This window comes from Prionailurus bengalensis, chromosome F2 (genome assembly GCF_016509475.1).
Source record: "Prionailurus bengalensis isolate Pbe53 chromosome F2, Fcat_Pben_1.1_paternal_pri, whole genome shotgun sequence".
Taxonomy (NCBI): domain Eukaryota; kingdom Metazoa; phylum Chordata; class Mammalia; order Carnivora; family Felidae; genus Prionailurus; species Prionailurus bengalensis.
Genome location: NC_057353.1, coordinates 47,586,337 through 47,602,145, shown reverse-complemented (window position 1 = coordinate 47,602,145; position 15,809 = coordinate 47,586,337). Strand labels below are relative to the sequence as shown.

The 15,809-nt window shown below is 42.1% G+C and overlaps 1 protein-coding gene across 2 annotated transcripts in view; it reads right to left on the bottom strand.

The window, feature by feature from the left end:
• Positions 1-15,809, bottom strand: part of GRHL2 (grainyhead like transcription factor 2) — a 172,886-nt gene that overhangs the window by 60,146 nt on the left and 96,931 nt on the right. For both annotated transcript variants that reach the window (XM_043601492.1, XM_043601493.1), the window contains exon 8: positions 3,780-3,874. In XM_043601492.1, the coding sequence (XP_043457427.1) occupies positions 3,780-3,874 (95 nt within the window). The remainder of the gene's footprint in view (positions 1-3,779; positions 3,875-15,809) is intronic.

Here is a 15,809-nt window from a genome sequence, read left to right as displayed (position 1 = left end):
ATTTTTAAAAATTTTTTTAATGTTTATTTATTTTTTGGGGGGGGGAGGGGCAGAGAGAGAGGGAGACACAGAACCCGAAGCAGGCTCCAGGCTCCGAGCTGTCGGCACAGAGCCTGACGCGGGGTTCAAACTCACGAACCGTGAGATCATGACCTGAGCTGAAGTAGGGACAGTTAACAGACTGAGCCTCCCCCCACCGCCAGGCACCCCGATTTCTGATATTTTTCTTTAAACATATTCAAAGATCAAGATTTACCACCACTGTGGGCATTCCAAAGGTCACAGCAACTCTCTTGAACAGAGCTAACACAAGGCGACCTCTGGCCAGCTGCCAAAGCCTGGCCAAGGCACCCGGGAATGCTGGCAACCTCCACTGTGTCACTACCTTCCCCAACACTGAAAGCCAGTGAAGATGTAAACTGCATATTCAGTAGTTTGAGAGGGTGTGGTTGAGGCATTAAGAACTCACATGTCCCCAACGACCAGGCAGGGAAAGTTCCCGAATGGAAAAGGCTAGAGAAAAGGATGTTACTAAAAAGAACAGCCAGTATCTCCTAAGAGCCACTCGTGGCCTTGCAAATGCTTAGACTCATGGGTGCCAGAATCTTTAATTATCCAAAAGAATCCAGAAGTCTAGATTAAAAAAAATAATAATTATAATCTCCTGGTTATGAAATGTGGGCAAATTTTTTTTTTTAATTTGAAATAGGAGTACATAAATGCATGCGGTACAACACAACATATAATTCTGTGGCCCACATAAAGGCTGGAGGTCATAATCTTGTGTCCTCTGGCCACATAAACCAAAATAATGTAGGACACTGAATGGGGCCCCGGCCTCATAACTTACAAAAAATTTCTCTGTGTGGGGCGCCTGGGTGGCGCAGTCGGTTAAGCGTCCGACTTCAGCCAGGTCATGATCTCGCGGTCCGGGAGTTCGAGCCCCGCGTCGGGCTCTGGGCTGATGGCTCAGAGCCTGGAGCCTGTTTCCGATTCTGTGTCTCCCTCTCTCTCTGCCCCTCCCCCGTTCATGCTCTGTCTCTCTCTGTCCCAAAAATAAATAAACGTTGAAAAAAAAAAAATTTAAAAAAAAAAAAAAATTTCTCTGTGGATGTTACAAATAGGAATCTGTAGGCAAGGTCGATGGCTCCTGAGAAGTCCACATCGTGAAAATCACAAACAATTCTGCTGTGGGAAGGATGTTTTTACTTCTTGCTTTATGGAAACCATTTTCTCAACAGTCATACAACTTTGCTTTTTGTTTTTTGTTTTGCAATCTGCTTATTATAAAATCAGTAATATTTTAAAGAATGAAGTGAATTTAACTTTTACGGTTTTTCTTTGAAAATTCTGCCAGTAATTTGGGGGAAATTATTATTTTTTTTTATTACTTATTTGATCAACCTGCATACAACGGCAACAACCAAGTTATAGTCACTAAAATATATATACTAAACAAACATTTTGCCACAGTAAGCAATATGAAATATCCTCCACTGCCCTTTGTCAAGGTCTATGTGAGCTTAAACTTGTCAGCCCGTAACAACACACATGCACAACCACACACGTTTCAAGAAGAAAAGTGAGCTCCTACCTATGGGAAATGAGTGATATCATCTGCACTAGGCTAAAAGAAAGGTCAGTTCAACCCCAAATTACCTACCTTGCTAGTTCACTGCAGAGCCTCCATCATTTAAGCCATTGCCTCTGATTAGGCATGTTCTTCAAAAGGTCCCTACTGACACATTCACCCACTAGCACTCATTATCACAGACCGCCTGCTAATGAAAACTGGGGCTATGATCACAGTTCACATTTATAGCTTGCTTTACACTGACAAGGCACTTTCTTTTTTTTTTTAATGTTTATTTATTTCGAGAGAGAGAGAGAGACTGTGTGTGTGTGTGTGTGTGCACGCGCGTGCGTGAGTGGGAGAAGGGCAGAGAGAGAGGGAGAGAGAGAATCCCAAGCAGGCTCTGTGATGTCAGCGCAGACCCCAGAGCAGGGCTCAATCTCACGAAACTTAAGATCATGACCGGAGCCGCAATCAAGAATCTCGAGAGTCGGACACTTAACGGACTGAGCCACCCAGGCGCCCCTGACAAGACACTGTCACTGATAGGATCCCACTGTCTTCCTGATCCCTGTGCTCCCTATATAGTTGGCCTGCCTCTCACCCCTCCCACTGTTGTGGGGTTATTGGTTTCCCTGTCGCCTCTCCCTGAGCCCTGGATCTTCCCACGTCATAATCCCAGCACAATGTGTGGTACAGCAGAGACCACTGGAAAAGTGCTGTTGTTTGTATGTGGGAGGGAACTGAGGCCCAGGGAGGTCAGATGACTCTCTGAGGACTTCAACCCCCACTCCATGGTGCCATTGCTCAGATGGCCTTTTCATTATCTACCCCAGCAATGTAGCTGCTAAGGGAATGGAGTTATGAACGGGAAGCACAAGATTTGAGCAAGGAACTTTAAATGGAGGCGGAATGAACCGTAGAAGACAAACTTTCCCTACAGTTCTGTGTGGGACCTGACCTCCCATCCGTTTGTTGCGAGGCCTACTTCCTCCCCTTGGATGCACTGAGCCACCGGGAACATTCTCCAGGCTGTTCTGGCACTCCGTTGCCGCTCACCCATTTGGGTCACCTTTCTTGGGCCTAAAGCCAATTTCATTTACATCGCTTCATACCTGAGTGAAATGAGACACTGAGCAATTCATCTTGTACATAACTCATGCCCACAAACTCCCATCCAGCTTCCTTTCTCACCCAGCCTTCCCCCTGCTCGAAGACAATAAAGCATTGAAGGGAACTGTTTACATTGATCTTTTCATTAGTTTGAAGACAGTCTTCTAACACCCTCCTAAATGGTACATAACTGAGGCAGAAAACAAGCTTAGGTTTCATCTGGAACCTTCTCTTAAGTGCAAAATAAGGATCAAGGATCAGAAGCTAAACAACACAGAAAGATGAGTGAGCATAAGCAGAGTCTGTAGTTTCCATAAAATCGAAGAGACTCATGTCTGGCAGACAGACCTGAGTAGCCATGCGTCTTACTTTTTTTTACCCAAATCAGTGCAGTATGGACATCTACCCTCAGGGCACAACTCGCCGGAGATTTTACCATTGCCTTTCCTAACCATGCTGGGACCAGGAAAAAAGACCAAAAGTTGAAGCAGTCAGGATTAAAGACAGGATTCAATGTAACGGTGCCAGCTCTACCACAGGGAATGAAGGTCAGAGACCCCCAGTCGTGCCTTCTGTACCCTTCCCTCAAGCAGGCTCTGTCTGGAAGGAGTCATGGGGCCAGAAGGCCTGCCCAGTCACTTACCGATGGACACACTAGCTCTGAACACTTTCCTGCCTCTGTAGAAGGCAGCGGTCAGGGCTGTTTAGGGGAATCTGCAGTGTAGGTGAACGAGGTTTTCTGGACGAGCCTTGCCAGCATCACGTGCTAAAATAAAGCACAGGGAGCTGGCGGACTGGGGAGGGGCATGCAGCTTGGCCCATCCCACGAGAGGCCACAGAGAAACGCACACACTCCCTTTTCTCCTTTATCCTCCAAAAGGCAATTTAACTGCACGTACCTGAATGTGCGTAACTTCTAGAGAAAGATAACAAGCTCATTTCCCTTTTTTTTTTTTTTTTTTTTTTAAACCCCTGGCTTCAGTTAACAAATCTTTCCCTGCTTATAGAGGCTGTTGTGAAAGAATCATCCGCAGGGAACGGTGACGTTATTTAAAAGGCACGAGAAATGAATCAATGCTACTTTTTCACTCACCTTTGCCTCTTCATTCACGTCCCAGGTGAAGGAAACAGCGTTATATGCAATCTCCTCGATGTTTCCAATCGTATTAAAGCTCTCCTTGTAATCAGCTGTCACGTTAAAAAAGAAAAAGGTTTTAAGAGAGTAAGAGTTACTTGATGACATGTACTTAAATGTCATTTTCCAATGAGGAGATTTAAACTTTGCCTACTCTTCCGGCTACCCCTTAGCAACAGAGTTAAGGATTTGTGCTCGCACATTTTCTTTTACTGATATTTTCTCTATGAGAATGTTCTGCTATTGGGAGAGCAAATCTAGGTGAAGCGATGTTCCTAAGAGATTTGCTTATTGGTTTCATTTTTTACGAGGTTTACAGAATTATTAGTGTTTTTCCCTCCTGAATCCCTGGACACCTATCCACTCCCTCACCTCCTCACATTCCTGTAGCTTAGTTGTGCTGGAAGGTGCCAGAGTCATCTGTAGGGACGCTCTGGTAGAACAATATGCTGGTTATCAGCCAGGCAGTGTTGCGGGAACCCAGGGAAGAGATTCCAGGAGAGTGCAAGGAAACTTTTCTTTTTTTTTTTTTTTGCTTCCTTTTGGATTTAGATGCAGAGAATTGAGTTAATCATTTTCACCTCCCTATTACCACTTGTCCATTTAAGGCCTTCTCTTCATTTATTTCTTTGTTTATGTATTCATTTTTCTTCCCTATCCTCTCCCACAAACGCAACAGCTATCGACGTGTTTGCTACGTGTGCTTAGAAAATACGTTGGGTTGATTTGCCTGTGTGCATAGCTGTTATTTCCGGAACTTGCGCTGTGCTATGGCTAGACTTGCCGATCTAGCAGTTATTTGGGATATACTTATCCTGAAGAAGTATCTGTTGTTTGCCAGTAATTCAAACTTAACTGGGCACCCTATATTTTATCTGGCAGCCTTAGCTAGGAACCTCTTCGGGTCTCTAATCACATTGCTGGTGGCATGCCTATGTCTAACAGCAGCCGTAGAGAATTCTGTGGTAACCATCAGCCACTGTTTACTTATCCGCTCCCCCCAGATATGGACCCTTGAGTGGTCTCCAGCTTTCTGGTACACACACTACATTGCAACTGATCCCTACTACCCACGCTCTCCACTGTCACCGTTGTACTTGGCATTAAGGCCTGGACATGATGTTCCTGCTTTTTTGTTTGTTTAATTTTTTATGTTTATTTATTTATTTTTGAGAGAGTGAAAGAGAAAGAGAGAGACAGAGAGGGAGGGAGGGGCAGGGAAAGAGGGAAACAGAATCCCAGGCAGGCCCCACGCTGTCAGCGCAGAGCCTGAAGTTTGATGCGGGGCTGGAACCCACGACCTGTGAGATCGGGACCCAAGCCGAAATCAACAGTCGGACTTTGAACCACCTGATTCACCCAGGTGCCCCAATATTCCTAGTTTTAATCCTCACTATGTCTTGAGTGTTTTAGCTTATGCTTACCATCTGGATTTCCCCCTACTTTTGGCCTACTTTGATTCTGTACTAAATAAACATCGGCCGTGTCCTGCCTGGATGGCAACAAGGTCCACAGCCCATCTGCTTTCCTTCGAGGTCTGGATCATTCACAGGGTGGTCACCTAATCACAAATGTTCTTTCTCTCAAAGGTCTCATCATGACTCTTCTGAAATGAAAGTCAGAGCACGTGCTTTTTCTAATTTTTCTCAGGGCTAAAATTTACACCATGATCTATCATGTCCTTCACAATCGGGACTGGACACCTCTCTGTGCCCTCATACTCCAGGCCCACAATGGGGGCCAGGAGAAGAGGTCTTTTTGTTTATAAAATCTTTCTAGTGGCACCTGGGCGGCTCAAACGTCCGACTTCGGCTCAAGTCATGATCTCGCGGCTTGTGGGTTCGAGCCCCGCATCAGGCTCTGTGCTGACAGCTCAGAGCCTGGAGCCTGCTTTGGACTCTGTGTCTCCCCCTCTCTCTGTCCCTTCCCTGCTCATGCTCTGTCTCTCTCTCTCTCTAAGGGGAGACACAGAGTCCAAAGCAGGCTCCAGGCTCTGAGCTGTCAGCACAGAGCCTGACGCGAGGCTCGAACACACAAACCGCGAGATCATGACCTGAGCCGAAGTCGGACGTTTAACTGACTGAGCCACCCAGGCGCCACTAGAAAAAATTTTTTAAATAAATAAATAAAATCTTTATGAATATTTTTCTTGCTGCACTAGGACAGGAGCTGGGTGTTATGACGAATTCCCAGGATGTGTCAAGTGTTTGTTGCCTACAAAATCGGACATCTCTTCAAGCTGTGTCCTTCTGGGTTGCTGTGTCACTCCGGGGCTGGTGGCTTCTCGAGGCTTTAACAAGCTGTGCTCATGCTGTGACATTTTGAAGTCTGCTTTCCTAAAGTTCACCTATCCAGTCATTTTTATCCATTTCCTCCTCACTTATTGTAAAGTCCAAGTTCATGTGATCCTTTATCAAGATTTTCACCACTTTCTTACAGTAATGCAACCCATCGTGCTTGTATGAATCAGGCGGAGAGAAGCAGTAGGTCCTATTTGCTTTTTCTACCCGTGACATAAATAATAATAAAACCAAGTCCGTAATAATAAGTCCATATTAATCCATAATAAAATAAAGTCAGTTTGATTTGGTTTTCTCTTTATTACCAGGACCTGTATTGAGGGTTTATCACAGAAAAACCTACTTTTTTTTTTTTTTTTCCAACGTTTATTTATTTTTGGGACAAGGAAAGACAGAGCATGAACGGGGGAGGGGCAGAAAGAGGGAGACACAGAATCGGAAACAGGCTCCAGGCTCTGAGCCATCAGCCCAGAGCCCGACGCGGGGCTCGAACTCACGGACCGTGAGATCGTGACCTGGCTGAAGTCGGACGCTTAACCGACTGCACCACCCAGGCGCCCCGAAAAACCTACTTTTTAACATGCTCTCCAAAATGGCCCTCCAGACCCATGCTCTAGAATGTGTTGTGCCAATCTAGATTCCACCAGAATCCTATTTCCCCTTTTCCTCACCCAATTTCTAACTTTTTTTTTTTTTTTTTGCCAATCCAATGGGTACAAAGTGGTATCCTACTGATGTAACATCTGCATTTCTTCTTCCACTTGTGAGTTCAAGCATCTCTTCACATCCGGGATAGCTAAACAGGTGTTTGCTTATATAAACTGCCTGCTCATGGCCTTTGTCCATGTTTCTGTTGGTTCCCCCAGGAAAACTTTAAAGCAAAACTATGTATCTTTGCATTTTTATTATTATTATTATTATTATTATTATTATTAGAGAGACCATGTGTGCATGAGTGGGGGAGGGGCAGAAGGAAAGGAAGAAAGGATCTCAAGCAGGGTCCACACCCAGTTTGGAGCCTGACTCAGGGCTTGATCTCATGACTAAGAGATCACGATCTGAGCTGAAATCAAGAGCAAGAGGCTTAACCGACTGAGCCACCCAGGGGTCCCTATCTTTACGTTTTAAAAAAAGCATATACACTTTAATACAAAAGCATTCATCATAAAGACCACAATCTACTCCACAAACAACCACAAAAAACACATCTGTGTAAATATTTCCTGTTTCCTCCCTCAGTCTGTCTCCCTTTCTCCACAATATGTAAATATTTTTATACAGTATTGTGACAATTATTTTTACTTTGCTTTTTTTTCCCCTTAATACTTCTTCAGCATCTTTCCATGTCAATAAATAAACTTGTGGAAAATGCAATTCAGTGTAATCGCAAAATACTATTATACCGAATTTTAAAAATAACTTTGCCAAAACTTTATTTTGCTCTTGTTGGTCATTTAAATGATGTCCAATACTTTGCTACCATAAATAGTACTTCATTTAACTATCTTTATGGCTAAATATTCACATATACTTCATGATTTCAATAAGATATAGTCTCAGAAGTGAAATTAACAAGTCCAAGGCAAATATACTTTTTTATAATTTTTTTTAAGTTTATTTAGTTTTGAGAGACAGAGAGAGACAGAGCACAAGCAGGGGAAAGGCAGAGAGAGAGGGAGACACAGAATCTGAAGCAGGCTCCAGGCTCTGAGCTGTCAGCACAGAGCCCAACACGGGGCTCGAACTCACAGACTGCGAGATCATGACCTGAGCTGAAGTCGGACGCTTAACCGACTGAGCCACCCAGGCGCCCTGATTAGCATTTTTAAACAGCTTTAGGTCAACTGTAATGTTTAAAAACCAAAAGTCACATTTAGAAATAAAGACAAACCAAAGCAGTTTGGTCAAACACTTTGACTAAGGATCTTAAATACGAATGCTATACAAATACAATGCTTTCTGCATCCCCTAATCGTGCATAGGGCCTCTGTCAGTTTGTATCATATTCACTTCATCACCAAATAAATATATTGAACAAATATGTACCATGTGTCCACCGTGTACCAGCCAGTGTCATCACACTGGGGAGACAGCAAGAAACAAGACTAGGTCCCTGATCATGTGGCTTTTATGGTCCAGAAGGAGAGAATATAAATAAGTAGACAAATAAATGAACAACACAATTACATTTAATATGCTTTTTTATGCCAATAACAAAACCCAAAAACACTGGTAAGGCTGCTTTTTACTGAGTGGTTACATTACTTTGTTTATTTCCTTCATACCATGTGCCAATATTTTATTTATCTGTTTACTTATTTATTACCAGCATTTCCCATTAGCTATTTGTTCTATGCAGGCAAGGAATTGATCTTAAACGCTGCTGTTTTTTCAATGCTTAACATCATACAGATAAGACGCACTCCATAAATGTGTTGCACAATGGGGTAAGTGAATGAATGTATCCACAAGCATTCTAAACCAAATATATAACTGAGACTGATCTCACACCTTCCTCTTTAACCTTATGCAATGTAAGAAATGTCTGTTTATCTTTAGTCTCTAAGCCGTTCCTACAGATGGCAAAATAGCTCTGCTATCATTTGTGACTAGGAAAGTTTTCTAAGACTAGGCAGCTTATGCACATTGATGTGGGCTTGTCCACATGTTTTTTTGGTCCAATGAATAAATCGCTAATAGCTATACCTCTCATTTCCGAAAACCGTGTTACTGTTGTTTGCCTAAGGATTTATGGCTCATAGTATAGAAACAGAAACTCAGCAAGCTGTTGGTAAGCCTTTCCGCAAGAAAGCTTCTTAAACCCAAATTTTGCAAATGTTGATAGTTGCAATTAGTAAAAGGCATTGTCAATGAGCTGGCATAAGAAGCTTAGTTTCTTGCCACAACAAACTTCCACAATGTTGGCAATTTGAAACAACAGAAATTTATTCGCTGGAGGCCAGACTACCCAAATCAAGGTGATGGCGGTGTTGGTTCCTTCTGGAGACTCTGAAGGTTGATAGGTTCCATGCTCTCTCCTAGCTTGTGGTGGTTGCTGGCAATCCTTAGTGTCCCTTGACTTATAGACATACCCCTCTAATCTCTGCCTCTGTCTTCACACGGTGTTCTCTTCTGTGTCTCTGTGTCTGTTTCCCTCTTCTCTTACCTTCTAAGGACTTGTCATTGGGTTTAGGGCACACCCTAATCCAGCATGGTCTCATCTTGAGAACCTTGACTTAATTACATCTGTAAAAACCTTGTTCCCAAGTAAGGTCCTATTTATAGATTCTGGGAGTTAGGACATGGACACAGCAGTTTTTGAAGGTCACCATTCAACCTCCTGCACCTGGAATTATTCCCTTCTATGACAAGAAGTCAGGTGACTTGAGTGTATGGCTTGTTCTTGCATGAGAGCCACCATAGCTGAAAAGTAATCAACCCACTCAAAAAAAAAAAAAAAAAAAACAATTATAAAGCACTTAATTTTGAACATATTACATTTTGAGTGGATTTTTTTCTCTAAAAGAAGACAAGGCAAAATAAAAACTACATGTTTGGTACCTGGGTTGCAAATGTCTATAGAATACTAACATCTACTTAGTAAGAATGAGGATATAAATGGGAAAGTGGATTAGATGCTTCCAAAAATCAGCATGTTGAAATAAAATTATAATTGGCTGAAACAGATTCCTAAAAAAATTTATGCAAATTTAATCTGAATTAAAAATTTTTTTAATGTTTATTTATTTTTGACAGAGAGAGAGAGGGAGAGAGACAGAGACAGAGAATGAGTGGGGGAGAGGCAGAGAGACGGAGACAGAATCTGAAGCAGGCTCCAGGCTCCGAGCTGTCAGCACAGAGCCCATCGCGGGGCTCGAACTCATGGACTGTGAGATCATGACCTGAGCCAAAGTTAGATGCTCAACCGACTAAGCCACCCAGGCACCAACCCCCACCCCCCTTTTTAAATCTGAAATTTAAAGGTAGTTCTTACTAATTTTTTTTTCAAATAGGCTTCACTCCAGCATGGAGCCCAACATGGGGCTTGAACTCATGACCCTAAGAACAAGACCTGAGCTAAGATCAAGAGTTGGGCGCTTAACTGAGGGAGCCACCCAGGTGCCCCTGAAGATTGTCCTTATTAATTTCAATAATTTATACACAAAAGAATAACCCTAAAGTACACAACTAATCTGAAGCATAGAAAAGAATGAAACCATGAAAGAAATGGGACTCTATCTAATGAAATAAGGATGAAGTTGATCTCATTGTTAATGTCATGTTGCTAGTGATAGTCAAACTTTCCAGGGTCCTCTCTAAGGCTATGTATGTCCTTAGAATGTCAGAGTGAAGTGTATGGGAATGCACAGCCATATACATTCTTTAGGGCCTGTAGGAGGCTCCCCCAAAGATGTAGAGTGAAGATTTCTGGTTTCCCAAAGCTTAAAGGCCTGTGTTGGTGTCCTATAACGGTGCTTCTCAAACGTTGGGGTGCATCAGAATTGCCTGTAGCGCTTTGGTAAAATGTAGTTGTCTAGGCCCACTGCCAGAGATTATGATTCAGTGGGTCTGGGATGTGACAAAGAATGTGCCTTTCTAATCAGCTCCCACTAGACGGGGCTGATGCTGCTGGTCTGGGGTCTACACTTTGGGTAGTACTGCTCTACTGCTCTACTGTACTGAAATGACTACTCCTTTGGGTGCACCTGATTCAGTCCACATGCAGTCTTAGAAAAAGCGACATCTGTCAGTGAGGTCCTATACCAATTATCAGTGTGATCCATGTGACAACGATTTCCCCTCAAGTGGATGAAAACCATGCATATAGGAGAACCAAGCAATTACCTAAACGGTGAGACCTGAACAGCACCCGTTCCGAGATGTCTGCTTGCTCTCATGCCTGCAATCCCATCCTGAAACATCCATTCCTTTGGGTAAGGATATTGTCATCTCATGACATTAAAATGCAAATACTCTTGGGATAATAACAACTGTCATAAGCCAAGAGCTTACTGAGTGCCAAGCATGTGCCAAGTCTTTTACCAACACGAGCTCATCTAATCCTCACAACTGCTCTGTGAGGTAGATCTTAGCAGCCTCCTCCTACAGAGAAGTGGCTCGTAGAAGATCACATGGCTAGTAACGGGCCAACCTGTGATTTGAATCTGGGTCTGGCCGTTGCCGAAGGCCAAACTATTAATCACTGCCTACATTTATCTTGCAAAATTAAACAGTAAGTTGTCACCAGATACGAATACCTTGTAGAGAAAAATCACAGCCCATCATACATGGCAACTAGCTAGTGGAGAAGCACTTGGGTCAGCTCCATGAGGCCCCATGAAGATGGAAAGAAAAGTTCAAAAGTTAGCCCTTCTGAGAAAACAAGAGGTTTGAGGAAGAACGATGGCCAACTACAGTGCTTTGGCGAAGGACTTCTGAGCATGGGCAGATGAGCCGTGCTTTTCATATATAATTCTGGCAAGTTACATTCTGCAGAGAAATGATGGGATCCATTTCTATTTTAATTGTTGTGGAAAGCATGAGGTGAGTCCTTTTTGCCGTCTTATTCTTTTTACTTTTTGCATATAATCGGTGGTCTGTTGATCAGTTTTTAGATGCAGACTTTGTAGGCTGAGTTTTCCTCGAACTGTATGTGTAAGCGTGATTCTGGAATGCCGTCAAAGGGACTGTTAATTCCCTCACCTTAATTAAGCTTCACGTGCTTGGTAAATTATAACCATCTTTTTAAATTATTTTTTGTATATATTGTGGAGATTAAAAGGAATGGTATAATTGATGTAAAAATTGTTTCTCTTCTGAAAGGTGTGGTTTCTGTCTGGACTAGTGAAATAATGAGCCCTGGAATGCTGAAAATGGCACACTGCCAATTCTGCGTGAATCCCCTGCAGCCTAAGAAGAGGTTGGTTGTGTTTTTTAACAACAACAACAAAAGCCAAAGACGTGGGGCGCCTGGGTGGCTCAGTCAGTTGAGCATCTGACTCTTGATTTCAGCTCAGGTCATGATCTCACAGTTGTGAGTTTGAGCCCTGCATCAACCTGAGCGTGGAGACTGTTTAAAATTCTCTCTCTCCCTCCCTCTACCACTTGTGCTCTCTCTCTCTTAAAAAAAAAAAAAAAAAGGGCAAAGACCATACAAGGAGTCGATTTATGGGGTGTCGTCCAAAGCATAGGAAGAAAGGACATTGGGGGTGGAGACACACAGACCCAAATTTAATTTCTGTCCTGCTCTCAACAAGCCCTGTGACTCTGAATAAATTACAGAACCTCTTTGAACGTGATTATCTCATCGACAAAAGGGAAACAATATCTAAAAACAGACCCTTCAGTGGGTGAGGGGAACAACACTGGCCCCTTCTTCCCCTATCAACCTGTGCTCAAACATTTGCTTCCCTCTGTCTGTAAAGACCACATAGAATCAGCTCAAATTCAGGAAACACTTGAGGGTCATTCTAGAAGTATTCACTCTGACTTAAAATAGGTAGAATAAAGAAACCCTAGTCCAAGTAGGTTTTGAGATTTTTTTTGTTTTTCGAAATCAAAGAAGTAGCTTCTTAAAGCCTGGATGACTCCTAAGAAGGTGAATGAGTTCATTATATCCATTATCATGCTTTTCCCTAGTCGGAGGTTGGCTTTTCTTAAGTGTGTTGACACTTGAGCTGCTTTTTAACGGCTCTAAATGTATTTCCATCATTTGGTCCTGACCCCTGAGCAAATAATAGGATCAGCCACCAGTTTTGAGAGCCGAGTGTGTGCTAAATATACATATTTCCCAAACATTACCTCACACAATTGTAACCAGTAGCTTTTTAAATTATCCTTACTGTGTAGAAGAAGAAACAGGCAAAAAATGTTAACTACCTCCCCTCCCAGATAATCACTTAGCTTCTGAGTGGTCAAGTTGGGATTGGAACCTAAGAAATTCTGCCCACGTACATAGCCAGAGTCCTCTGATTTCTGTGACATACTACCTTTCAAATGAGTGCCTTTCCATATACAACCTAGAACAAGAATGGCTGAAATTATGAAGACATAATTTGTGACTTACTTACAGGATGTGACCAATATAGAGTGACTTTGATATGAAAGCTGGATACAAATATTTTTCCTATTTACTATTCATAGTTGAATATATTACCTTCACACACATCACTTAAGAGGGAATCTTGGGGCGCCTGGGTGGCGCAGTCGGTTAAGCGTCCGACTTCAGCCAGGTCACGATCTCACGGTCCGTGAGTTCGAGCCCCGCGTCGGGCTCTGGGCTGACGGCTCAGAGCCTGGAGCCTGTTTCCGATTCTGTGTCTCCCTCTCTCTCTGCCCCTCCCCCGTTCATGCTCTGTCTCTCTCTGTCTCAAAAATAAATAAATTAAAAAAAAAAAAAAAAAAGAGGGAATCTTTCTTGGAATTCTCACTTTTCTTGGAATTCTCTCCTAATATTTTATTTGTGTTTGATTTACCTTTCTGTTTCTAGCAAAGGAATTTATAAGCCAATGTTCTAGCTTTCAATTGTAGTGACAATAAACTTACAAATAAGAAAAGCATTTTACACTGTAACATATTACTGTGTTCCGTGTATGCTAGTGTTTTTTATTCTGATTTAATTTTTTTTTTAAGAACGCTGGTCTTGGCTGTAAACTTGATTTCAAATACAGAATAAGTCATACCCTTTGTTCAGACCCAAAAACACATATGTGCATGTGGTACCTTATATGCACCATGGCTTCTAGCTCTGAATTTAAATAAACTTGGATGGGCTTAAAATTAAGCTCTTCTCATTAGTCTATGTTATTCAGTGAGATTTAGATTCAGTCTATTTTTTCATGAAACTATTTCGTCTCTTGAAAAATAGTGCCTGGTACATTCTGACAGTTTGATGAATGATGAAGACATGCATAGTGCTTTGGTAAGTAATTCATTCTTGTATACTGCATGAACTACTTATGTTCAACTTTAGCTTTCCATTCTTCATCTTATTACTTAGTTTACCAACACTCTTAGGGGTAGGTATGGGGACAAGAAGTTATAGGTGTACAGGATTAGAAGGTACTGCCCACGGTGGCCAATCGGCTGTAATCATCTCAGACCTGCAAACGGGGCTCCCCCCGTCTTCAGCACAACAGCCCCCAACATTTTCCCACCCTTGATGATACTTCCAGACGCTGTTAACTTCCCAGTTAAGTCAACTCTGATTTATAAAAGAGAACTGAACTCTTGGTCAGATGACGGTACGTTATCATCAGTAAGAGACTTGAGAATTGCCATTTCCATGTGAGGACAGTCCAGTCTTCTCTCAAAGACCCACTCTAGTGCCTAGCAGCCTTCAGTGTCAGCAATAAGCTTCAAATACGTACAACTGTACTTTTTTGAGTTGCAGACTGAAAAAATTCAAACAAAACAAATGACTTTTTGGTAACTGGTGGTGCAGGACACAGACACATTACAAGAACTATCAATCCTCATGTCAATTATCTTTCACTGAATTTGAACCACAAACCCAATTCCTGCAGCTGCTCAAGTTCCGCTAAGATTAACCACCATTAAAAAAAAAAATTAATTCCAGTGTAGTGAACATCCAATGTTATATTAGTTTCAAGTATACGACATAGTGATAGAACAATTCCATATACTATTCAGTGCTCAGCAAGATAAGTGTGCTCGTAATCTCCTTTACCTTTTTCATCCATCCCCCACCCACCTCCCCTCTGGGAACCATCTGTTTGTTCTCTATAATTAAGAATCTGTTTTTTTTTTCTTCTTTATAAAAAAAATGCGATTTTATTTGATCCAGTCTTTAACTGGCAAAGAAATGCTTTTTAAGTTGGTTCTGTCTCTCCCTTTATTTTTTTCCCCTTTAATGGGATGTGCAGTCTGGAAAAAAAACATCTCCCAAGTTCCTGCAGGGCCATTATTCTTTTTTTTAATTTAATTTATTTTTTAATTTACATCCCAGTAAGTTAGCATATAGTGCAACAATAATTTCAGGCGTAGATTCCTTAATGCCCCTTACCCATTTAGCCCATCCCCCCTCCCACAAACCCTCCAGTAACCCTCCGTTTGTTCTCCATATTTAAGAGTCGTATGTTTTGTCTCCCTCCCTGTTTTTATATTATTTTTGCTTCCCTTCCCTTATGTTCATCTGTTTTGTATCTTAAAGTCTTCATATAAGTGAAGTCATATTTGTCTTTCTCTTACTAATTTCACTTAGCATAATACCCTTCAGTTCCATCCATGTAGATGCAAATGGCACAATTTCATTCTTTTTGACTGCCGAGGAATACTCCATTGTATATATATACCACATCTTCTTTATCCATTCAACCATCGATGGACATTTGGGCTCTTTCCATACTTTGGCTATTGTCGATAGTGCTGCCATAAACATTGGGGTGCATGTGTCCCTTTGAAACAGCACACCTGTATCCCTTGGATAAATACCTAGTAGTGCAATGGCTGAGTCGTAGGGTAGTTCTATTTTTATTTTTTGAGGAACCTCCATACTGTTTTCCAGAGTGGCTGCACCAGCTTGCATTCCTACTAGCAGTGCAAAAGAGATCCTCTTTCTCCACATCCTTGCCAACATCTGATGTTGCCTGAGTTGTTAATGTTAGCTGTTCTGACAGGTGTGAGGTGGTATCTCATTGTGGTTTTGATTTGTATTTCCCTGATGATG